We start from the raw sequence: 26,970 nt of genomic DNA, 5'->3' as shown, positions 1-26,970 counted from the left end.
AGAAAGATGAAGCAGTCAAGGTTTTGCAGAGTAATTCGGATTGATTATGCAACGGGGCAGAAAACTAGCAAATGAAACTTTGACAAATGTGGTTCGCATATCGGAAGAATGGGCAACATAGATATACTGCGAAAGGGAACAGAATTAGCACAGGGAAACTTTGAAATGGCCTTCTCACCCTTAACTTTTTTGTTATGTTCTAAAGATTTCCTTAGCAACCATACAGCTGCCAGTTAACACGCTAAATGCAGAAAGTCTAGACTAGACCAATTAAAAACAACCTAAAGAATGACAGACATGACACCTGAAGAATAAACACACCAATCACATGTAATCAGATTGCAATAACACATTCTTATTGGATCATTTTCTGAGAAGCAACTGCACACATTAACAACAATTTTTTCAGCAGATGTAAGATAGTTTCCACTTCTGCAGGGATTGGCACCATTCTAGTTTTGGAAAATTCTAAAATAAAAATGGAACAAAAGAAAAACACAAATCCATTTTCCCCGCTTACCTGTTATCACGACATTGATTTTAAATTACATTTTCAGTAAATTTTCCTGATGAGCAAAGTAAACATCAAAGCTTAAACAGTGACACGTCCAATTCTGGTGCCAACCATAAATTCTAAACAAACAACAAAAAGCACAATAGGATACAACTATCTAACAGCATCCTCATGTGATTCCTTTACAACACAGTGCAATTCATGTATATAACTGCTGGGACCAACTCCTGCACTAAATTGCAATCAGCAGTGTGAACCTTCAACTGCTTAACAATTGAGTTGATGATCGAGGAACAGCAGAAAAAGACTTGCTAACTCTGCATTATTTCAGACAGCAGGAACTTACCAATCCTGGCTGTTAATGGCATCACCATATCCTGGCGTGTCCACAACTGTCAGACGTAGTTTCACTCCTCGTTCCTCAATTTCCACCGTTGAGGCTTCAATTTGGACTGTCCTTTCAATCTTTTCTGTGAAAATAATGGTTAACACATTAAACTCACCATCTTAAACACAGCCCCTTCGAAACCTACTCAAAATCACTAATGGTACCATTACATAACCTCCAAATGAGCCACTAGCTTCCAGGAGTCACACCAGTAAGATTTTGATTGAAATTTGCTTCATAATTTTAATATACAAATACACATTGAAACTTATAAGGTTCAAAAGTTCCAATAATAGTTTGTATAGAAAAACAGAAAATATTGGAAATAAGCAGGTCAGGTAGCATCTGGGGAGAGAGAAACAGAGTTAATGTTTCAGGTCGCTGACCCTTTGTCAGAACCTGGAACGTTAACTCTGTTTATCTCTCCCAGATGCTGCCTGACCTGCTGAGTCTTTCCAGCATCTTCTGTTCCTATTTCAGATTTCCAACATCTGCAGTATTTTGCCTTTCTAACAGTTTGCATATACTGTGTGTCATCTAGGTTAGTAGGAATTGAGGGGCAGTTCAAATTGAGTTGAAACTCAAATTTTCTTTTTACATTTTACATCCAACCCATTTGTCTATCTGAAGCTAGCTGCATTTTTGACCCTATTTGTCTGTTCTTGAATACTACTTCTTGCTCTTCCAATTCTGTAGGAAAACATTTGTAGCCACTAGCAGTAGGTTTCCAGGTCCCATTGTGTTTTTGTTAACAGTCATAAATGTTAACACTTGAGAAAGGCCACTATCCCATGACCCAAGGTTGTTTAAATTCTCTTACAATCTTCCAAAAGAGTAAGTATGGCTTCTCATACTGCACTGTGTCCAACTCATCAAATCATTCCACTGGGGACAGGCCATCGTGTAGTTAACTGCAGAATGAAAGAGGTGGGTGAAAAAGATTAATGGCCTCTTTTCTGGAAAGCGTTGGTCCTGTTGTTAATTCCAACATGAGGAGATGGATGAGAGGGGCTATTTGGCCTCATGCGACAGGCGAATTACCATCAACCTCATGAATGTAAACATGCCCCTTCCATGCCATGTTCCTCAAACGTGCAAATTTGCAACTTGAAAGGAATTCACGTGACCATCTAAGGCTCTCCGGTTGCGCTATGGTGAAAGGAATCGGAGGCCACAATGAGCCAAGCTCAGGGCCACACATTATCAGAATCATGCGTCAGAACCCTCACATTAATCTGTGCACAGAGACCACCCTTCTCTGGAGAGTTACATATTATTCTCATCGGATTCCATATTTATTGTTTATTATCTATTGGAAATTTATGTTGCTTTTTGAGGAGGGAGATAAGGTTTAACGAAAAAAGGCAGCGGCAAAAGGGTCCAACATAAATGTTTAGTTAACTTGGCACCACTTCAAAACGCCTCTGCTGCAGGAAATTATCGAATTATCTGAGAAAAACAATGATATTTTGAAAAGATCATATTAACTCCAAACATATGGAGGAGTTTTGATAACCAGTACGAAAGCTATCACATTGCACTCAGCAACAGGATTTCAGCATGACAGACAGCTCATCACAGTGACCTGCAAACCCAAACACGGATGGAACTCTTTAGGAAAACCACAAACACCAGCTCCAAATGCACTGCAGCTGGGTTTTTTTTTTTAGATAAACATTTCCCACAGTCCACGTCTTCTACCTTTTTGCTTTTCCTTCCCTGAAGGGGTCAACTTTTTCTGGGGTGCAGTTTCAATAGCACCCGCAGCCCTCAGTGTCACTCAAAAGGCTATTCTGCCTGGTTGAGCCGAGATCGTGAGTGAAAATTGGCTATTCAACTACGGAGCACGTCACATATGACCCTCATCCTAACTCTCATCTCACATGCATACACAAATACATTCCAGGATGGATCACTAGATATTTATCAGGAACAGAGACCCCAGCTATTTTTCCCCTCCCTATTTCAGACGCCCAATTGCAGCATCTGAACTTCTGTCCCAGCTCAGACGAGCTAACTCAGCAGAGACCAGCGATTAAACCCTGCCATTTTCTGTTGTATATGGTACACGAAAGTTGTTGTTACTGTGATGCCACGCCTATGTTACTGAATTATAATTTCATGAAACTCTCCAATAATTCACTCACCTGCAGCTCCAGGCACATAGCGCTCAGGATAGAGGTCAGTCAGGAATAGGCTGTTGATCAACGTCGACTTTCCAAGACCAGACTCACCTGAGAGAAGAGAAACGTGGTAAAATTAACACAGAAGAGTGATGAAATGCATAGCAAAGGGAATCATACATAAACTAAAAGAAAAGAATGAAGAAACAGGTCGGAAAAAATGAGGAGAGATGAGTAGAAAGGAACAATTTGCACGATTCAATTTATTTTTCAGAATGACAGAAATGGTTTTCTGGTAACTTAATAGTATTTTTATTCCACATGGACATCTCCTATGTAAAACAGCTGATAGTGAATTATACCAATCTGTCAATCGTAAAGAAAATCCTTCAAATTACAACAGTCCATGTATACAAGACTATCTTAACAGAATCACAGAATAGTACGGCACAGGAGGAGGCCATTTGGTCCATCAAGTCTGTGCCAGCTCTTTCAAAGAGTAATCCAGTTAGTGCCACTCCCTCGATCTTTCCCCATATCCCTACAGTTTTTTCTCCTTTAAGTATTTATCCAATTCACTTTTGAAATCAGCTTCCATCACCCTTATGGGGCAGTGCATTCCAAATCCTAACCAATCATTTGTGTAAAAAATGTTTTTCCTCATGTCGCCTTTGATTCTTTTGTTAATCACCTTAAATCTGTGCCCTCTGACCCTTCAGCTACTGGAAACAGTTTCTCTATCTAAACTGTTCATGATTGTAAACACCTCCATCAAATCTCCTCTTCGCTTTCTCTGCTCTATGGAAAACAACCCCAGCTTCTCCAATCTATCCATGTAACTGTAATCCCTCACTCCTGTAACCACTAGTAAATCTCATTTGTACCTCTTGTATAGGCCTTGGTACTCTAATCCTCCCATATACTTCATTAACTGCTTTGTTAATCTATCCTGCCACCTTCAAAGATATGTGCACAAGCACATCCCAAGTGTTTCTCTTCTTGCACCCCCTTTAAAATTGTATCATTGAGCACATATTGTCTCTCCTCATTCTTACTACCAAAACTTTTCACCTCTCTTTTCTGCATTGAATTTCATCGGCCATGTGTGTGTCCATTCCACCAGCCCTGTCAATGTCTTCTTGAAGTCTATTACCATCATCCAGTGTTTATTATACTTCCAAGTTTAATATAACTGGTTTTCAGTTTGCTCTCAGACAGAGTTACAAATCTGAGGCCTCGTGGGGGGTATCTGATTGCAGGGGGTGGGTTAGGCAGGGGTGCTGGATCCAGGAGTCCTCGCCTTACTTTAGCAGTCGGGTTTCCCGAGGCATGTATAACCCATCCAACCAAGTCAAATTTAAAATGGTCAATTCTGAGGCATGGGATACTCATTATAATATTTAAATGGGCGACCCGCCTCCTGGGAGCGGGTTGGCTGCCCGCCACTCACTTGTCCCCAATCCCACGACCATTAAAACCGCAAATGGGTGGACTGGAGGCGGGTTCTGGTCAGGGTTCAGATTTTTAACACTTTCCCTTCCCACCCGCACATGTTTTTTGGGGTTAAAATTTCCCCCACTATTTGTGTCTTACACAGAATCTGGTATTAGCTGTAAATATCATTCTTAAAGCATTTTTTGCAACTACTAGTAAATTGCGTGGCATTACCCACAGTCGGCTGATTTTGGGGTTTTTCCCTGATATGAAAGATGGCAACTGAGTTGGTAAGATACTCACAAACTCACTCCACAGAGCCACCTAATGGCCAGAACTGCAAATATATTGAGACCACCGAGAACAAAATTAAATGAGGAATGTTGAAATGGCAATTTACAATGGTATGCATCAACAGGAAGGTGTGACCAAAAATGCTGATAACATGAAGTGAGATTTGTGAATAGAACATATGTGCCCCGTGTAAGATTGTTAATAATGACCCAAATTTTGCGGTCAGCGGCGAAGGGACAGCGCTCACTGCTGACCTCGGAAAAAGCTACCCACAAAAGATTTAGCAGGTTCTTTTCCGATGTCGGTTCCAATTTGGTGCCTTCTACTGGGGTGTCCAACAACAGGGCAGACAGCAGGCAGGCTGATCAACAAAGCAGAAAGTAAAATAAGGGAATATAAATCACATTTAAATCACTATACAGAAAGTGAAATAAAGACTGAGACGTACATGTGGGGTTAAGGGAGAAACATAAATATCAGAACATGAGCTTTAAAAAAAATTAAAAATCTGCAATTTTTAAATGTTCTTCTGAGGGAATAAGACTCCACACTTATAAAATTAGTTTTTCAGCACCAGAGAGGTTGTTCAGCAGTAATTATGACTTAGTACTCCATTTAAAAACTCAGTTACTCCTGATTGAACAAGGCTCAACATCGTCACTTTTTTTACAGCGAAAATAGTGTGTAAATAGTGGAAGTGAACAACAAATCAGTGATTTCGAATGACTGCACACGTGAAAACTGCAACAGTGCATTATGTGGAGCGACAGGGTATCACTGACAGCAACTTCCGGGTTTCCATGTTTAACTGCGCATGTGCGGACGCCAGTAGTTGTTGTCACTTTTACATAATAATAATGGCGAGCGCTGACAGTCGCGCCGTTATTACTGCTGCAAATTCAGGGTATGTAGGTACACCAACATCACCACCTAACGACAACGATTCTATTCAGTCTACTTTAAAAAGCAAAAAGGACTTAGTGAATAAAAGAAAATTATTTTTTTTTTTTAAATGTACCCACACATAAACCACAGTGTCTATTCAACTTGCTCCAGATACACAATTAACTTAAAATTGGTGTTATCTTTAAACCCATTCAGTGCAAGGCCACTTGCCCAAGGCTGCATCCATTCAGGACAACCGCAATGTCACTACTTGGTTTCTTGCTGCAAGAAAAGGACTACAACAGGAACAATGAATGACATTTTTAAATGAGAAAGAGTTGAGAGGCAATACATACTCTTCTCCCCTCACACACAATTGTCGATAAATTTAACTTTCAATGTGTCTTTTTTTCATTTTTGAAAAAAATTTAGCTTCACACTTTCAAAATGATATCAAAACTGTAGCATCTTAACATTCATTGAACTCAGTATCACATAAAAAAATACTCTGCAACAATGAAATTAGATCCCAGATAACAGCGCGACTGTACTCATAGATTAAACAGACGGCACAACCTACCGACTACCATCAACGTGAATTCAAATCCTTTCTTCACTGATTTCCGATGGACCTGGTTGGGCAGGTTTGCAAATCCTACGTACCCAGCAACATCTGGAAACTGTCGAGAGAAAAAAGGATTCCAATCAGTTCAATTATTTAGGCATGCTGGAGTGGAATCACGGAAAGACGTGCAGCAGCACAAGCAATTTTTCTTTCCCCGCTCCAATTTATTTCTCTCCCTCAGAGTCCAATTCTCTCTCCCTCGGAGGTACGCACACACCTCTATCCAACTGCACCCCACATGTTCCAACAACCCAACACATTCACTCCCCGTCTCCCCCCCACGCCCCCCAAAACTTAGAAAGCCAGATCCCCATCACAGGTTTACAATGTACTACATCTCTCTACTGTTCCATCCCGCCATACCAACCTGACTGCACAGGAGCCAACAAAAGCATTTCCTACTAAGTAATACTGAACACAATCAGACTGCACAAATAGTGCAACAGACTTTCATTGATGGTGCCTGAATGAAAAATATATTCCTCTCAGTTACATTTTTAGTCCAATAGGTATAGCATCATAATCCCATCAGGCTCAGGGATATGAGTGCACTCTGACAGTATTTGTCAAAGGCCCAATTTGGGAGAGGCAGAAGGGGAAGAAAAGTGCATATAAGATTTCAGCTGTGCTTAATAATGTGCTGCTGTAGTCCTTGCTTTCTGCAATTACAGGTGTTACAGTATTAACTTATGACAACAGTAAAGTGCCTCTAATAGCAGTGCAACACTACGATAATACCATTTCCTCAGAGGTGCATCAGACTTTGTCTTAACATGTTCAACAGGCCCAGAACATGTGCATGTTGTTATGAACCAGTTATGGGTCTGGTCTTGAAACGGAGTTTAAAATGCTGTACATCATGCAGGTTTCTTTACCGGTCCCTTATATGTTTATCTTGCAACAGATACAAACCAACTGGTTATCTTAAATGGCTTGTTTTCCAGTTATCAACACACAAACCTTTGTCAATTAATAAAGGAAATCTCCCCACCAACAACAATTCTAATATACACAAATCGATATCCGATTCAGAGACCATCTTTGATCCATTTTCTTTCATCTGAATGTTAAATCTGTTGTTTTTCAGCTCACAAAATTGGAGCCTATTGTTTGTACTCCTTTGAGAATCTCATTTTCAGGTGCAGAGTGAATGCAATGTGCCAACTGCCTCGCTGTAGAAGAAGAAACATAACAAGTCCTTATAACAAAGTGATTCCTGGTTTATTTAACTACAAAAAAGGTTTCCTTTTTATGTGTATACGTGCAATGATCCTCATCGTTGAGAATTTTAGGAAATAAATCAGACGGCAGAAAGTAATGATTCTGCCACCAGCTTATCCCTCCTTCATCGGAGACTGAACACAGCTTTGCAAAAGCACTTCGGGCCTCAAATGTTCTTAAATACAACCTACAGGGAGCCCCTTTTCATATATATATATATATTACAGTGACCATGCAATTACTCTCTTATCAGCAAGACCACAAACAGCCTCTTCACTGCACGAGACCAGTACATTTAGCTCCATCCAAGTGTTATACAGGCTATGGCTGACGAGGTTTGGATTAGCCTCCAACAATGCTGCATGCCTTGAAGAAAAACAGCGAGGTGGGAGGGTTGACAGAATTTTTTTTTATTTGTTCAAACTTTCCAGAGATAGTATCATCCAAAGACATTGAACAAACATAGCAAAAAAAAAGTTGTGTCAAAATAATTTGTGCAAGTTTCTTTGGCAAACACAAGGTCACTCCATTTCTAGCAGTCAGTGGTGTTCCACTCCCCGTTCCCTCAGTGAGAAGGCACAACAAGCAGTCAGCTCCATAATTGTCACCACACTGAACAGGAGATGCCTTAGCAACAGCTACAACCCAATGCCTAGCACAAAGAAAACACACATCCATCAAATGAACCATTTCGGTTTATCAAAATAAGCTAGATTGATGCATCGCAGTCTGAATAGCCCAGACTGCTGCACAGAATTAAAGGGTTTTGCAAATCAGCCACATTCGTCAGGATCATAAATCTCACTCCTAGTAAAAACTCTCATACGCTGTTCGACGGGGAGGCAGCAAAATCAATCAATTTAGCCAGGGCAGACATTGTGAAAATGAGAGAGTTAGAGAGGGGCAGGGCCTGGGCCACTGTCAAAGTAAAAGTCTCCACACAACCACTTGCTAAATCACAAATAGGACAATAAATCAAACCGAGGTAGTGAAGGGAAACTACAGAAGTGTTGTAAATATAAAGAAATGTGGCCTATTGAGTATTAGAAATGCATCAACTTCCCCCCCCACCCCACCACCCCCATAAACTGTGAGTAATTCCTTCTGGATTCAGGAGATGGTTATCAGTTCAGGGCATGACCCAAATTCCTCTACGCAAGCCACTGTAACGCCATGGTAAACATGGATTGCATTTAAATTTACAACCATTTACAATGAAACTGTACCGTGTAAACACTGCTGTCATTTACTTGACACTTTCCTCTCCTCTACTTCAACAACAACCTCCAGCAAAAGGATGAACTACACATGTGGACAGTGCCACAAGTTCTTCTCCACGCTTGCAGAAATCCATCTGACTTGGTCATGCTGATTTCCTGTTGAGCACATGCCAGCACACATATAGTACAAATCTATTGACCACTATGTCAGATCTCATCAGTCTCCACATCATATGTTTTTAATTGTTTTTTTTTTTAAAAAACTAGTCCCATGAATAGTTTTTTTCTAAGAATGGATTCCCAGCAATTCCCATGGGGAAGTTATTGGCTCTGCAGTTTGGTATTCAAAGTCAGGATCAAGAAAATTCACAAATGCAGATGCCACTTCAAAAGTAGTTCTCAGACAATTGTTTATGTGGATTGTTTAATCGAGGTTAAGAGACACAAAGTCTATCAGGTGACAGAAATAATGAATATTGATCAACATGCTACTGATCACGTATACTTCCATCTATGGCCTTTGCAAGTGTTCCATCAGCGAGTCCTGCGAGCAAGACTCAGGTTGTTTTGAAGGTGCATCAACTGCTTTTGTGCTTTCCAGGTGGCTGCCCCGATACCCGTAAACTTGGTCTGTCACTGTTTTGCAGTCAGTTAGCTTTGATTGATTGTGAACAATCTCTAGCTGTCTTCCTTTTGTACCAACCTAGATTAATGCGCAAGTAAGTATATAAATGATACTGGTACATGTCCTTCAGTTCCTGTCTTGGTATATCACTGGGCTGATGACAGCAAATGAAGAACTTCACAAGATTCATTTCTTCAAAAGCATTCTTCAAAAATGCGTGATCGCGACTATTTAAAAGAATTGCCAAGAACCGCTATCGGTATCTTTGCTGTTTTGAAAGACACTGGATTACGTTGAGTATTGTAATGCAGCAAAAACGTTCTGCTCATTTTAATCTTGCTCCAGTTAATCTTACTTCTTAATAAACACGATTGATAGTTTTCCGTCCAAGTCTTATAAATAATAACTTTTATTTATATAGCACCTTTAATGTAATAAAACATCCCAAGGCGCTTCACAGCAGTGTTACAAGACAAAATAGATAAATTTGACACCGAGCCACAAAAGAAGAAATTAAGGCAGATGACCAAAAGCTTGGCTAAAGAGGTAGGTTTTAAGGAGCATCTTAAAGGAGAAAAGAGAGGTAGAGAGGTAGAGAGGCAGAGAGGTTTAGGGAGGGAGTTCCAGAGCTTAGGGCCCAAACAGCTGAAGGCACAGCCACCAATGGTTGAGCAGTTATAATGAGGGACATTCAAGAGGCCAGAATTTGAGAAGCGCAGACATCTTGTGGGTTTATGAGGCTGAAAAAGATTACAGAGATAGGGAGGGGCATGGAGTGATTTGTCAACAAGGATGAGAATTTTGAAATCAAGGCATTGTTTAACCGGGAACCACAGGGGTGATTGATGATCATGACTTGGTGCAGTTAGGACATTGGCTGCTGAGTTTTGGATGACCTCAAGTTTACGTAATGTAGTATGCGGGAAGCCAGCCAGGGGTGAGTTGTAGTAGTCAAGTCTCGAGGTAACAAAGCATGAATAAAAGTTTCAGCAGCAGAAGAGCTGAGGCAGGTGCGGAGGAGGCCAATGTTACGAGGTGGAAAAAGGTAGTTTTATTATGCCGTGGATTGGCTGGAATCTCACTTCAGGATCAAATACGACACCTAAGTTGCGAACAGTCTTGTTAACCCTCAGATTGATGCTAGGGAGAGGGATGGAGTCAGTTGACAGGGAACGCAGCGGGGACCAAAGATAATGGCTTCGGTCTTCCCAATACTTCATTGGAGAAAATTTCTGCTCATCCAGTACTCGATGTCGGACAAGCAATCTGACAATTTATATACCAAGCAGGGGTCGAGAGACGTGATGGTGTCGTCAGCGTACATGTGGAAAGTGACTCCGTGTTTTCAGATGATATGGCCAAGGGACAGCATGTGGATGAGAAATAAGGAGGCCAAGGACAGATCCTTGGGAGACACCAGAGGTAACGATGCGAGAGTGGGAAGAGAAGCCATTGCAAGAGATTTTCTGACTACGATGAGATAGATAATAATGGAACCAGGTGAGTGAAGTCCCACCTAGCTGGACAATGGTGGAGAGGCATTGGAGGAGGCTGGAGTGGTCAACTGTGTTCAAAGGCTGCAGACAGGTCCAGAAGGGCGAGGAGGGATAGTTTACCTTTGTCACAGTCACAAAGGAAGTAGTTTGTGATTTTGATGAGAGCCGTTTCAGTACTGTGGCAGGGATTCAAACACTGAATTCAGGGAAAGATGGTCACGGATTTGGGAGGCGACAACACATTCAAGTACTTTGGACGGAAAGGGAGGTTGGAGATGGGGCAATAGCTAGCAAGCAAAATGGGGTCAAGGGCTGTTTTTTTTTTGAGGAGAGGTGTGATGACAGCACATAACTGTAAACCCTCATTCCAGGAACCATTCTAGTAAATCTCTTCTATACCCTCTCCAAAGCCTGCACGTCCTTCTTAAAGTGTGGTTCCCGGAATTGGATACATAACTCCAGCTGGAGCCAAACGAGCATTTTATGTAGGCTTTGCATGATTTCCTTGCTTTCATACTGCACGTCCCTATTTATGAAACATAGAAAATAGGTGCACGAGTAGGCTATTCGGCCCTTCTAGCCTGCACCGCCATTCAATGAGTTCATGGCTGAACATGCAACTTCACTACCTCATTCCTGCTTTCCCGTCATACCCCTTGATCCCCCTAGTAGTAAGGACTTCATCTAACTCCTTTTTGAATATATTTAGTGAATTGGCTTCAACAACTTTCTGTGGTAGAGAATTCCACAGGTTCACCACTCTCTGGGTGAAGAAGTTTCTCCTCATCTTGCTCCTAAATGGCTTACCCCTTATCCTTAGACTGTGTCCCCTGGTTCTGGACTTCCCCAACAGTGGGAACATTCTTCCTGCATCTAACCTGTCTAAACCCATCAGAATTTTAAATGTTTCTATGAGGTCCCCTCTCATTCTTCTGAACTCCAGTGAATACAAGCCCAGTTGATCCAGTCTTTCTTGATAGGTCAGTCCTGCCATCCCGGGAATCAGTCTGGTAAACCTTCGCTGCACTCCCTCAATAGCAAGAATGTCCTTCCTCAGTTTAGAAGACCAAAACTGTACACAATACTCCAGGTGTGGCCTCACCAAGGCCCTGTACAACTGTAGCAACACCTTCCTGCCCCTGCACTCAAATCCCCTCGCTATGAAGGCCAACATGCCATTTGCTTTCTTAACCGCCTGCTGTACCTGCATGCCAACCTTCAATGACTGATGTACCATAATACCCAGGAATCGTTGCACCACCCCTTTTCCTAATCTGTCACCATTCAGATAATAGTCTGTCTCTCTCTGTTTTTACCACCAAAGTGGATAACCTCACATTTATCCACATTATACATCATCTGCCATGCATTTGCCCACTCACCTAACCTATCCAAGTCGCTCTGCAGCCTCATAGCATCCTCCTCGCAGCTCACACTGCCACCCAACTTAGTGTCATCCGCAAATTTGGAGATACTACATTTAATCCCCTCGTCTAAATCATTAATGTACAGTGTAAACAGCTGGGGCCCCAGCACAGAACCTTGCGGTAACCCACTAGTCATTGCCTGCCATTCAGAAAAGTATCCATTTACTGCTACTCTTTGCTTCCTGTCTGACAACCAGTTCTCAATCCATGTCAGCACACTACCCCCAATCCCATGTGCTTTAACTTTGCACATTAATCTCTTGTGTGGGACCTTGTCGAAAGTCTTCTGAAAGTCCAAATATACCACATCAACTGGTTCTCCCTTGTCCACTCTACTGGAAACATCCTCAAAAAATTCCAGAAGATTTGTCAAGCATGATTTCCCTTTCACAAATCCATGCTGACTTGGACCTATCATGTCACCTCTTTCCAAATGCACTGCTATGACATCCTAAATAATTGATTCCATCATTTTACCCACTACCGACCGATCTATAATTCCCTGTTTTCTCTCTCCCTCCTTTTTTAAAAAGTGGGGTTACATTGGCTACCCTCCACTCCATAGGAACTGATCCAGAGTCAATGGAATGTTGGAAAATGACTGTCAATGCATCCGCTATTTCCAAGGCCACCTCCTTAAGTACTCTGGGATGCAGTCCATCAGGCCCTGGGGATTTATCGGCCTTCAATCCCATCAATTTCCCCAACACAATTTCCCGACTAATAAGGATTTCCCTCAGTTCCTCCTCCTTACTAGACCCTCTGACCCCTTTTATATCCGGAAGGTTGTTTGTGTCCTCCTTAGTGAATACCGAACCAAAGTACTTGTTCAATTGATCTGCCATTTTTTTGTTCCCCGTTATGACTTCCCCTGATTCTGACTGCAGGGGACCGACGTTTGTCTTTACTAACCTTTTTCTCTTTACATATCGACAGAAACTTTTACAATCCGTCTTAATGTTCCCTGCAAGCTTCTTCCCGTACTCCATTTTCCCTGCCCTAATCAAACCCTTTGTCCTCCTCTGCTGAGTTCTAAATTTCTCCCAGTCCCCAGGTTCGCTGCTATTTCTGGCCAATTTGTATGCCACTTCCTTGGCTTTAATACTATCCCTGATTTCCCTTGATAGCCACGGTTGAGCCACCTTCCCTTTTTTATTTTTACGCCAGACAGGAATGTATAATTGTTGTAGTTCATCCATGTGGTCTCTAAATGTCTGCCATTGCCCATCCACAGTCAACCCCTTAAGTATCATTCACCAATCTATCCTGGCCAATTCACGCCTCATACCTTCAAAGTTACCCTTCTTTAAGTTCTGGACCATGGTCTCTGAATTAACTGTTTCATTCTCCATCCTAATGCAGAATTCCACCATATTATGGTCACTCTTCTCTAAGGGGTCTCGCACAACGAGATTGCTAATTAATCCTCTCTCATTACACAACACCCAGTCTAAGATGGCCTCCCCCCTAGTTGGTTCCTCGACATATTAGTCTAGAAAACCATCCCTTATGCACTCCAGGAAATCCTCCTCCACCGTATTGCTTCCAGTTTGGTTAGCCCAATCTATGTGCATATTAAAGTCACCCATTATAACTGCTGCACCTTTATTGCATGCACCCCTAATTTCCTGTTTGATGCCCTCCCCAACATCACTACTACTGTTTGGAGGTCTGTACACAACTCCCACTAACGTTTTTTGCCCTTTGGTGTTCTGCAGCTCTACCCATATAGATTCCACATCATCCAAGCTAATGTCCTTCCTAACTATTGCATTAATCTCCTCCTTAACCAGCAATGCTACCCCACCTCCTTTTCCTTTTATTCTATCCTTCCTGAATGTTGAATACCCCTGATCATCCTGGAGCCACGTCTCTGTAATCCCAATCACATTATATTTGTTAACATCTATTTGCACAGTTAATTCATCCACCTTATTACGGATACTCCTTGCATTAAGACACAAAGCCTTCAGGCTTGTTTTTTTAACACCCTTTGTCCTTTTAGAATTTTGCTGTACAGTGGCCCTTTTTGTTCTTTGCCTTGGGTTTCTCTGCCCTCCACTTTTCCTCATCTCCTTTCTGTCTTTTGCTTTTGTCTCCTTTTTGTTTCCCTCTGTCTCCCTGCATTGGTTCCCATACCCCTGCCATATTAGTTTAACTCCTCCCCAACAGCACTAGCAAACACTCACCCTAGGACATTGGTTCCGGTCCTGCCTAGGTGCAGACCGTCCGGTTTGTACTGGTCCCACCTCCCCCAGAACCGGTTCCAATGCCCCAGGAATTTGAATCCCTCCCTGATGCACCACTGCTCAAGCCACATATTCATCTGCGCTATCCTGCGATTCCTACTCTGACTAGCACATGGCACTGGTAGCAATCCAGAGATTACTACTTTTGAGGTTTTACTTTTTAAATTTAGCTCCTAGCTCCTTAAATTCATTTCGTAGGACCTCATCCCTTTTGTTACCTATGTCGTTGGTACCAATGTGCACCACGACAACTGGCTGTTCTCCCTCCCTTTTTAGAATGTCCTGCACCCGCTCCGAGACATCCTTGGCCCTTGCACCAGGAAGGCAACATGCCATACTGGAGTCTCGGTTGCGGCCGCAGAAACGTCTATCTATTCCCCTTACAATTGAATCCCCTATCACTATCGCTCTCCCACTCTTTTTCCTGCCCTCCTGTGCAACAGAGCTAGCCACAGTGCCATGAACTTGGCTGCTGCTGCCCTCCCCTGATGAGTCATCCCCCCCCCAACAGTTCCCAAGGCAGTGTATCTGTTTTGCAGGGGGATGACCACAGGGGACCCCTGCACTACCTTCCAAAACCATCTGTACTTCCAGCAATAAGTATGTCACTAGATTAATATCTTTAAAAGTTAATTCTTGGGATATGGGTGGTGCTCGGAAGGGCCAACATTTATTGCCCATCTCAAGTTGCCCTTCAGAACATGGCATTGAGCTGCAGTCCACAGCTGTGGTCCCAGAGGCATAGTTTATGGTATACTATAAATGTTCAAGCATAATATATCCCTGTGAAGCGTAAGCCCTCACCCATTTCGGCCTTAAGTATTTGGAAAAATTAGTGTTTACATAGAATATGCTGCCCCACACACTTTCAGCTTCTGAAACATTTACAAAATTTCACCATGTATCGTTTATATAGTAGTAAAAACAGCCCATGGCACTGAACAGAAAATTGGCATCAACTTGGAAGAAACACTTGCCCAATTTCAGTAATTCACATTAGAATCATTACAGCACAGTAGGCCATTTGGTCAGTCAAGCCCTCGCTGGCTCTCTGCAAGAGCACTTAAGCTAGACCAAATCCCCCCAACCTTTTTCCATCACTCTGCAAATCTTCTTCCTTCAGGTACTTATCCAATTCCCCTTTGAAAGCCACGATTGAATCTGCCACCACCACTCTTTCAGGCAGTGCATTCCAGATCAGAATCACTCGCTGCATAAAAAAGTTTTGCCTCATGTCGCCTTTGGATCTTTTGCCGATCACCTTAAATCTGTGTCCTCTGGTTCTCAACCCTTCTGCCAATGGGATAAGTTTCTCTCTATCTACTCTGTCTAGATCCCTCATGATTTTAACACCTCTATCAAATCTCCTCCAAATCTTCTGTACTCTAAGGAGAACAACCCCAGCCTCTCCACGTAACTGAAGTCCCTCATCCCTGGAACCATTCTCGTAAATCTTCTCTGCACCCTCACCACAGCCTTCAGATCCTTTCTAAAGTGCGGTGCCCAATAACTGGACACAATACTCCAGTTGAGGCCATACCAGTGTTTTATAAAGGGCTAGACTTTCCACTTAGCTGGCTATCGCCCAAAAAATGGGCGATGTTCCAGCCATAGCGATGTTTAAGCTTTCAGGATCGCTGGAAGATCGCCCATTTTTCTGATCACTACTTTCGGCTTTTGTTGGGGGGGGCGATAGCTCAGTGATGTGAAATGGGCCTCAGCGATGTGGAAGGCAAGGCGTCTCTAGCAACAGCCTTTCTGCGCATGCGGTTTTTTTTTTTGCAAAGAAGGTTTCCCGTGAACTGGGCAGATGGCAAAGGAAGGGGGAGAGAGAGAGAGAGAGAGAGAGAGAGAGAGAGAGAGAGAGAGAGAGAGCGAGAGAGAGAGAGAGAGAGAGAGAAAAGAGATTGGAGAGACAGAGAGGAGAGAGAGCTAGAAAGAGACTATAAAAGAGAGAGAGATTTTGTGATGTCAAACTTGGAAGAGTCGGATAGTGGCCATGATATTGAGGCGAGGAGGGCGGCCAAACCCTTCTCCCGACGAGGCCAACGAGGCCCTCGTCCAGGAGGTGCACTCGCGGTGGGCCCAATTAACCTGGGATAGATGTGGGAAACCTCCACCCCGGGCCTACAGGAAGATTTGGGACAAGATCGCCGACGAGACCACGTCGGCGTCCCACGAGGTGAGGGGGTCGGACCAGTGCCGCAAGCGCTGGAACAGCCTGGTTGCTTCGGCAAGAGTAAGTATTAAATAGATTTTAAATTGTAATGATCCACATAATATGTAAATCTCCCAGATTAAAATTAAGCTGGTTATTCTTGCATATAGTCCCTGCTAAGATCGGGACAGGGCTCGGAACCTGCACCCTTTTTAAGTCTAATTTTGGCACCATCTCCTCTTGGGTTATGTTGGTCGATGGGGCACGACTGAGCAATGAGGGGTCCGGTCTGGTTACCTTTACCCAGACTGTGTCAGTCTCTCTGGCTGCTGTCACTTACACAGTGAGCCAGTCTGGACTGGGGCGAGCTGCCCTGGCTATCCTAGGAAACTTTCGGACATTAGCTCCAGTCATTGCCAAGCTCACCAGCGGTCCTGATTACCTCCCCACCCCCCCTGGGGGCCCTCACGGAGATTGTAGTCGAGATGTTTTGTGTCAAGCATTAGATCCTAAACACGATCTTATGAAATATTTTATCTGAACGTAGATGTTATAACCATGCATCAATTGTGGATACAAACCGTATTAGCATATAACGTTGGAACCTGTTGTCTTTCCATGATAGTACCTAGTCAATTAGCTTATGCCATGCTCTTGTCATGTTTGCAGAGGAAGCTATCTCAGAATCGTTCCGAGCAGAGGTGCACCGGAGGAGGCCCTGCTCAACTACAGCTGCTCAGCGATCGCGAGGAGCGTGCAGCAGCACTTGTGGGCACCCACAGTCGCTCAGCCACCACCCATGGTGGTGCAGATCCCTCCCGTGCGTCATGTGAGTAATACATAAAGCAGTGTTCAAAGTAATGTAACAGCATTTAATTATAATATATGAATGATGTCATGTTATGCATACAGCTTCTGTGCTACTCTCAGATTACCAACATAAGAACATAAGAAATAGGAGCAGACCATCTGGCTCCTCGAGCCTGCTCCACCATTTAATAAGATCATGGCTGATCTGATGTAGGGCTCAGCTCCACTTCCCTGCCTGCTCCCCATAACCCTCCACTCCCTTATCATTCAGAAGTCTGTCTACCTCCACCTCAAATATAATCACTGATCCAGCCTCCACAGCTCTCTGGGGCAGTGAATTCCACATAGATGTACTACCATATGTACTGCCATGTGATGCATTAATATGTAACGTCTCTTGGTCACATTTATTGTAGTCATGCTGCTCCTCCTCCGTATGCCAGCACAGCGCAAAAGTCATGTGTACCCTTCTGTTCTCATAAGCTCAATAAGATGTTTTGCAGATCGCACAACTCAACAGGCGCAAAGGGAGGCCGCACCTGTCCCTTCGCAGAACCTCATCAACTCTGAATGTTCTAAATTGCGCAATATTTTGGATCACCACCACGGAGCCAGGAGGAGATGGATAATACCAAGGAGGATGCTCCTTGCATCGCGGTATCTGTTGTACCTGCGGCCACATCGTCGTCTTCGACGGAATAAATAGCGGGCCCAAGCAGCTTGCAGCAGGCAACCCCAAGTCATCCAATAGTGTCCACGTCGACCCCACGGAGGTTAAGTCAGCAAGGTCGGCACGCATTGCAACGGGCAGGTCCGAACAAGGACATGGCTGCACTGTGCAGGGCGAGCATCGCCCTAAGTAGAGAGCTCCTCCAGGCGTTTGGCGGTTTGACCGAGAACATTGGCAGAATGTCCGGTCACATATCGGAGGGTATGGAGCGCATGATGTGGCAACGGATCAACAGACCGCCGCCATCCATGCCTTGTGACATGCGATAGTGTCGGGAGACGGCACTGCACCCCAAGGTGCCATCCCACCAACCGCCAGTACAGATGCGAGTCAGGAGGAAGATCTTCCTGGTCCTGGACCTCGATTACAATGGGGGGCTAGGACACGGGGTGGGTATAGGATCTGGAGGGAAGAGTGGCCGCGGGTTGGGGTGGGGGGGGGGGTTATTGTTCTAATTGTTGTTGTTGTATTTTAAATTTATTGTGGGGGGGGAGGAGGGGGGTGTTAATGTTAGTTGAAAAAAAGTTACAATTATTAAAATATTTTATTGCATTTTACAATTGTTGTGCAGTGTCTTATAATAACGTACGATAAGGTAAAACATGAATACAATTGTTGGAAAACAAGGATGAAATGTAACGCAACTGCAACTGTTGTCTCACTGTAACTGTAACTGTCACCAATGTAAGTTCATGCAAAGTGTTCATTTATAAGCTGTTGATGCAAGAGTTTTGCAGCTGCATAACTCCCACTGGACATTTCCAATTTGCGTGGGGGCATGGGTTCATTGCCAGGCTGATTGTCCTCCCGAAGGTCCTCGTCATCATCCTCCTCCTCCTCCTCCTCATCTTCCTCTTGCCCTCTCTCCTGAGGTGGACCGGCAGCCCTATCTGGCAATTGTTGTCCTCTCCTTATAGCTAGGTTATGCAACATGCAGCACACCACAATTATCTCAGCGGCCTGGTCAGGGTGGTATTGTAGATGGTCTCCGGAGTGGTCCAGGCATCTGAAGCGCTGCTTCATCACTCCAATTGTCTTTTCGACGACATTGCATGTAGCTGTATGGCTTTCTTTGTAGCTCTTCTCGGCTTCCATCTGGGGATTACGCAAGGAGGTCATGAGCCAGTTGGCAAGGCCATATCCTTGGTTACTGCACAAGTTAAAAGTTCACGGGGTTGGGGGTAATATTTTAGCATGGATAGAGGATTGGCTAACTAACAGAAAACAGAGAGTCGGGATAAATGGTTCATTCTCTGGTTAGCTATCAGTAACTAGTGGGGTGCCGCAGGGGTCAGTGCTGCTACCCCAACTATTTACAATCTATATTAACAACTTGGAAGAAGGGACTGAGTGTAACATAGCCAAGTTTGCTGACAATACAAAGATGGGAGGAAAAGCAATGTATGAGGAGGACACAAAAAATCTGCAAAAGGACATACAGGCTAAGTGAGTGGGTAACAATTTGGCAGATGGAGTATAATGTTGGAAAATGTGAGGTCATGCACTTTTGCAGGGAAAATCAAAGAGCAAGTTATTATTTAAATGGGGAAAGATTGCAAAGTGCTGCAGTACAGCGGGGCCTGAGGGTACTTGTGCATGAAACACAAAAGGTACAGCAAGTGATCAGGAAGGCCAATGAATCTTGGCCTTTATTGCAAAGAGGATGGAGTATAAAAGCAGGGAAGTCTTGCTACAGCTATACAGGGTATTGGTGAGGCCACACCTGGAATACTGCGTGCAGTTTTGGTTTCCATATTTACGAAAGGATATACTTGCTTTGGAAGCAGTTCAGAGAAGGTTCATTAGGTTGATTCCGGAGATGAGGGGGTTGACTTATGAGGAAAGGTTGAGTAGGTTGGGCCTCTACTCATTGGAGTTCAGAAGAATGAGAGGTGATCTTATCGAAATGTATAAGATTATGAGGGATCTTAACAAGGTGGCTGCAGAGAGGATGTTTCCACTGATAGGGGAGGTTAGAACTAGGGGGCATAACCTTAGAATAAGGGACCGCCCATTTAAAACTGAGATGAGGAGAAATTTCTTCTCAGAGGGTTGTAAATCTGTGGAATTCACTGCCTCAGAGAGCTGTGGAAGCTGGGACATTGAATAAATTTAAGATAGAAATAGACAGTTTCTTAAACGTTAAGAGGATAAGGGGTTATGGGGAGCGGGCAGGGAAGTGGACCCGAGTCCATAATCCAATCAGCCATGATCGTATTAAATGGCGGAGCAGGTTCGAGGGGCCGTATGGCCTACTCTTGCTCATATTTCTTATGTTCTTATCCTTTATCCCCCAGCATCTAACCATTACTCTTTCAGGTCAGCAACAGCGCTCTCATGCAAGATGTGCACATCATGGATGCTGCCTGGAAAATTTGCATTTACTGCCATGATTATTTGGTTGTGGTCAACAATGAACTGCATATTCAGGGAGTGGAATCCCTTTCGGTTACAAAACACCTCCGCATCCTGTAAAGGTGCTCTCAGGGCGATGTGCGTACAGTCTATTGCTCCCTGCATCTTGGGGAAGTTTGATATTCGTGAGAAATTCAAAGCACTCTCAGTCTGTGCCTTCCTGGTCATAGGGAATTTTATAAAGTCCATCCTGTGAGCGTAAAGGGCTCCAGTCACCTGTCGAAAGGAGCACTGTGTGGCATGCTGAGAAATACCACAAATGTCGCTAGCTGAGGCCTGATAGGAGCCCGATGCGTAGAAGGAAAGTGCCCTTTACCTCAATGGGCAGTGCAGTCCTGATGGTGCAGGAAAGCTGCAGATCTCTCGATGAGCTGGCATATCTCAGCGATGACCTCCTTTCAGAAGCACCGCCTCCTAAGGCAGTGTTATCAGACAAGTTCAGGTATGATTGCTTTTCCCTGTAAGTGCATCAGGTGTAAGGTCTTCTCATCCGCAGCAGTTTGCCATCTCTTTGATTGGGCACATAATGCTCTTCAGTATACCTTTTCCCATCTTCAGTTTGCAGCATGTGATTATTGACCAATACTGGTAGAGAAATTACAGACCCCATCACTATAAATCGCTCTGAATGCCCATAGATTTGTCCTCAACACGTAAATGTGATTAGAAGATTGCCAAGTGATAATAAGGTCCTTAAAATCACTCACAAATTATCTCCTCATAAGCTCCATGTTGAAGCAACCTTTTCAGTTCCTCAGACGTTCAAAATGGCGTCCGTAGTGCTGAGTTCTGCCAAGTAGTGCCAAAGGGGACCAGCTTTTTTCCAGCAATCATCTCGCCGAGCGATCAGACTGGCGATGTGGCAAAAATTGCAGTGGGCGATCACCTCGGCGATGTCAAAATCATGTGTGCCGAAAGTTGGGCTGGCGATCATTGGGCGATGTTCCAGCCCAACTTTCCACTTTTAAGGTAAAATAGGCGATAGCCTGCCTATTTGGGCGATAGATGGGTGATAGCCCAGCAATTATCAGTGGAACGTCTAGCCCAAAGGTTCATCATAAAATTCTTGCTTTTGTACTCTATGCCTCTATTTATAAACCCCAGGATCCCATATGATTTTTTTCACTGCTTTCCCAACCTGCCCTGCCACCTTCAACAATTTGTGCCCATATACCCCCAGATCTCCATGATCTTGCACCCCATTTAGAATTGTACCCTTTAGTTTAAATTGCCTCTCCTCGTTGTTCCCACCAAAATGTATCACTTAGCACTTTTCTGCGTTAAACTTCATCTGCCGTGTGACCGCCCACTCCACCAGTCAGTCTGTGTGCGCAGATGCAAGCGTCGTCCGCGTACTGTAATTCAATGACAGAGGATGGGATGACCTTTGATCTAGCCTGGAGGCGACGATGGTTGAACAGGTTCCCATTGGTTCTATAGTTTAGTTCCACTCCTGCGGGGAGCTTGCTGGGTGCGAGATGGAGTATTGCAGCGAGGAAGATCGAGAAGAGCGTTCGCAATGACGTAGCCCTGCTTGACCCCGGTTCGGGCGTGGATTGGGTCTGAGGTGGATCCGTTGGTCAGGATCACAGCTTGCATGTCATCGTGGAGCAGGCAAAGAATGGTGACAAACTTTTGGGGGGCAGTCGAAACGGAGGAGGACGCTCCATTGTCCCTCTCTTGACAGTACCAAAGTCCTTTGTTGGGTCAAAGGCGGCCATGTACAAGGGTTGGATCTGTCCCCTGCACTTCTCCTGCAGTTGTCGCGTGGTGAAGAACATTCAGAGGCTGAACTCCAAGCCATCGTCAACACCTTCACCGAGGTGTACGAAAGCATGGGCCTTACACTAAACATCCGTAAGAGAAAGGTCCTCCGCCAACCTGACCCCGCCACAGCGCACTGCCCCACCGGTCATCAAAATCCGAGGCGCTGCCTTGGACAACATGGACCATTTTCCATACCTCGGGAGCCTACTATCAGCAAGAGCAGACAGACGACAAGATACAACACCGCCTCCAGTGCACCAGCGCAGCCTTCGGTCGCCTGAGGAAGTGTGTTCAAAGACCAGGACCTCAAATCTGGCACCAAGCTTATGCTCTACAGGGTTGTAGTGATACCCGCCCTCCTATATAGCTCAGAGACATGGACCATATACAGTAGACACCTCAAAGCGCTGGAGAAATACCACCAGCGCTGTGTCCACAAGATCCTGCAAATCCATTGGGAGGCTAGACACACCAATGTCAGTGTTCTCGATCAGGCCAACATCCCCAGCATCAAAGCACTGATCACATTCGACCAGCTCCGTTGGGCGGGCCACATCGCCCGAACGAGACTCCCAAAAGCAAGGACTCTATTCGGAACTTCTACACGGCAGGCATGCCCCAGGTGGGCAGAAGAAACGTTTCAAGGACACCCTCAAAACCTCCTTAGTAAAGTGCAACATCCCACCGGCATCCCTGGCCGAAGACCGCCCAAAGTGGAGGAAACTCATCCGCAAGGAAGCTGAGCACCTCGAGTCTCGTCGGCGAGAGCATGTGGAGGACAAGCGCAGGCAGCGGAAGGAATGTGCGGCAAACCAGACTCCCCACCCACCCTTTCCATCAGCAGGCTAGGGCCATTGGCGGCATGCCACTTCAGGGAGCAGCGCGTGCTGTTGCAGGAGGGCGACGGCTGATTGCAGTGCGGGCAGGTACAGCAGGAGCAGCGAGGTCGGGGCGAAGGAGCGGCAAGAGTTCGTGGAGGGATGTGATCGGGGCCCAGGAGAGGTGCGAGTTCGGGGCCCAGAAGAGCCGAGGGCCCAGGGGCAACACGGACCAGCCCACACTGCGATTGTGTGCGCACTCGGTCCGTGCAGCAGAGCTGGTCTCCAGTCATCTTGGTTAATCCTTGCCACTGGATCAAGACCTAGCTCTGTCAAGCCCATGAGGTGGCTGGGGTGCAACGGCCACCACGTTAAAAAAAAAATCCACGCACAGGCGTCTTCCACTCTTCAGGATGTAGTTCGGGATCTGGAATATCATTGAAACACCTGTGAAATCATCCGTTCTCGTCATGGAAGCAAGTCATCTTTGTTTTGAGGGACTGCCTATGATGAATCCTTCAACGACTGTTTGTCCCACCTGTGACAGAGACTGTAATTCCCGTATTGGACTTTACAGTCACCTGAGAACTCATTTTTGGAGTGGAAGCAAGTCTTCCTCGATTTCGAGGAACTGCCTATGATGAGTCAGTCTATCTCTGTCCTCCACACTGTTCACTATACTTCCAAGTTTTGTGTCATCTGCAAATTTTGAAATAGTGCCCTGTACACAAAAGATCTCTGTTACCTCATCAAAAAAATTGATCAAGTTAGTCAAACTCGATTTGCCTTTAACAAATCTGTGCTGGCTTCCCTTAATTAATCCACACGTCCAAGTGACTGTTACTTTTGTCTCAGATTAATGTTTCTAAAAGCTTCCCCACCGCCGAGGTTAAGCTGGCTGGTCTATAGTTGTTGGGTTTATCCTTGCACCCTTTTTTGAACAAGGGTGTAACCTTTGCAATTCTCCAGTCCTCTGGCACCACCCCCGTATCCAAGGAGGATTGGAAGATTATGGCCAGTACCTCCGCAATATCCACCTCAACTTCCCGCAGCATCCTAGAATGCATCCCATCTGGTCCTGGTGATTTATCTACTTTAAGTACAGCCAGCCTTTCTACTACCTTCTCTATCAATATCTCAACTAGCTCCTCTTTCAATATAACTTTGGCAGCATCTTCTTCCTTGGTAAAGACAGATGCAAAGTACTCATTTAGAACCTCAGCCATGCCTTCTGCCCCATTCTTAGGTCTCCTTTTTGGTCCCTAATCAGCCCCACCCATCTTCTTACTACCCATTTATTATTTATATGCCTATAGAAGACTTTGGGTTTCTTTTTATGTTAGTTGCCAGTCTATTCTCATACTCTCTTTGCCCCTCTTATTTCCTTTGGCACTTCTCCTCTGAACTTTCTGTATCGATCCAGGTTCTCACTTGTAGTCTCAACCTGATATCCGTCATACCGTCCTTTTTTCTGCTTTATCTTACATAAAAATATATGAAATAGGAGCTGCAGTAGGCCATTTGGCCCTTCGAGCCTGTTCCGCCATTCAAAAAGATCACGGTTGATTGTCTACCTCAACTTTACCTTCCCGGTCTATCCCCATATCCCTTAATTCCCTTTGTTCCCAAAAATGCATCGACCTCTGTCTTGAATATACTCAACGATTGAGCATCCACAGCTCTCTGGGATAGAGAATTACGAAGATTCACAACCTTTGAAATTTCTCCTCCTCTCAGTCCTAAATGGACAACCCTACACTGTGACCCTGTGTTCTAGGTTCCTCAGCCAGGAGCAATATCTTCTCAGCATTAACCCTGTCAATCACCTGAAAAATTTTCTATGTTTCAATTAGATCACCTCTCATTCTTCTAAATTCTAGGGAATATAAACCTAGTCTACTTAATCTCTCCTCATAGGTCAATCCCCTCATCCTAACAACCAGTCGAGTGAATCTTTGTTGCACTCCCTCTAAGGCAAGTATGTCTTTCCTTAGGTAAGGAGACCAGGACTGTACACAGTACTCCAGGTGTGGCCTCACCAATGCCCTGTATACTCTAATCCCTTTGTAACAGTAATCCGGAAGAAAAGTTACAATCACTTGGACAAGTGTGGATTAATTAAGGAAGCCAGCACAGATTTGTTAAAGGAAAATCGTGTTTAACTAACTTGATCAATTATTTTGATGAAGTAACAGAGAAGTATAGTGAACAGTGAGGAAGATAGGGATAGACTTCAAGAGGACATAGACCGACTGGTGGAGTGGACGGTCACATGACAGATGAAGTTTAACGCAGAAAAGTGCCAAGTGATACACTTTGGTGGGAACAACGAGGAGTGGCAATATAAACTAAAGGGTACAATTCTAAAGTGGGTGCATGATCAGAGAGACCTGGGGGGTATATATGTACAAATCGCTGAAGGTGGCAAGGCAGGTTGAGAAAACGGTGAAAAAAATATGGGATTTTGCTTTCCTAATTGCTTGCTGTACCTGCACGTTACGTTTCTGTGATTCATATACAAGGACACCCAGGTCCCTCTGAATACAAACATTTCCCAGTCTCTCGTCATTCAAAAAATATTCTGACGTTTTGTTTTTCCTACTAAAGTGGATAACTTCACACTTCCCCACATTGCATTCCATTTGCCATGTTCTTGCCCACTCAGTAACCTGTCTATATCTCTCTGCAGCCTCTTTCCGTCCTACTCGCAGCTTATTTTCCCACCTAACTTTGTATCATCAGCAAACTTCCCTTCATCCAAGTCATTAATATACATTGGAAATAGTTGTGGCCCAAGCACTGATCCTTGCGTTACCCTGCTAAATACAGCCTGTCAACCCGAAAAAGTCCTGTTTATTCCTACTCTCTGTTTTGTGTCCATTAACAATCCTCAATCTATGCCAATATAATACCCCCAATCCCACGAGTCCTAATTTTGTGTAATAACCTCTTGTGTGGCACCTTATCGAATGTTTTTGAAAATCCAAATACACTACATCCACTGGTTTCCCCCATATCGATCTTACTAGTTACATCTTCAAAAAACTCTAACAAGGTTTGTCAAACACGATTTTCCTTTCATATAATCATGTTGACTCTGCCTAATCTTATTACAATTTTCTAAGTGCCCTGTTACCACGTCCCTAATAATAAATTCTACTATTTTGCCTACTACTGATATCAGGCAAACTGGCCTATAGTTTCTTGATTTTTCGCTTCCTCCTTTCTTAAAATAGCAGGGTTATGTTTCCTACTCTTAGTCCCAGTAATTTCTCCAGTACGATGTCTTTACTTATACTGATTTCTTTAAGTTCCTCATTCCCTTTTGACCCTTGGTTACCATTATTTCCAGAATGTTTTTTGTGTCTTCTACCGTGTAGAGAGATACAAAGTATTTGTTTAATGTCTCTGCCATTTCCTTATTACCCATTATAATTTCTCCTGGCTCTGCCTCTAATGGGCCCATGTTTACTTTCACTAATCTCTTTCTATTTACATTCCTATAGAAACGTTCACAATCTGTTTTACATCTCTTGCTAATTTACTCTCATATTCTTTTTTCTCTTTCCTGATCAATTTCTTGGTCCTCATTTGGTGAATTCTAAAATCCTCCCAATCCTCAGGTTACTACTTTTTTGGGCAACATTTTAAGTTTATTCCTTTAACCTAATACTATCTTTAACTTCTCATTAGCCACGATTGGACCACTTTTTCCGTGGGATTTTTGTGCCTTAAAAGGAATGTATATTTGTTTTAAGTTATGTAATAACT

The 26,970-nt window shown here is 44.0% G+C and overlaps 1 protein-coding gene across 2 annotated transcripts in view; it reads right to left on the bottom strand.

Moving 5' to 3' along the window:
- The window catches only part of LOC139268842 (septin-2), a 195,573-nt gene that overhangs the window by 144,399 nt on the left and 24,204 nt on the right, over positions 1 to 26,970 (bottom strand). For both annotated transcript variants that reach the window (XM_070887596.1, XM_070887597.1), the window contains 3 exons: positions 6,219 to 6,318; positions 3,050 to 3,136; positions 861 to 984 (listed from right to left, as the gene is read on the bottom strand). In XM_070887596.1, the coding sequence (XP_070743697.1) occupies positions 861 to 984; positions 3,050 to 3,136; positions 6,219 to 6,318 (311 nt within the window). The remainder of the gene's footprint in view (positions 1 to 860; positions 985 to 3,049; positions 3,137 to 6,218; positions 6,319 to 26,970) is intronic.

Source organism: Pristiophorus japonicus, chromosome 8, assembly GCF_044704955.1.
Source record: "Pristiophorus japonicus isolate sPriJap1 chromosome 8, sPriJap1.hap1, whole genome shotgun sequence".
Lineage (NCBI taxonomy): Eukaryota > Metazoa > Chordata > Chondrichthyes > Pristiophoridae > Pristiophorus > Pristiophorus japonicus.
Note: the sequence above shows the minus strand (reverse complement) of the source record. Positions and strands in the feature narration are given on the sequence as shown.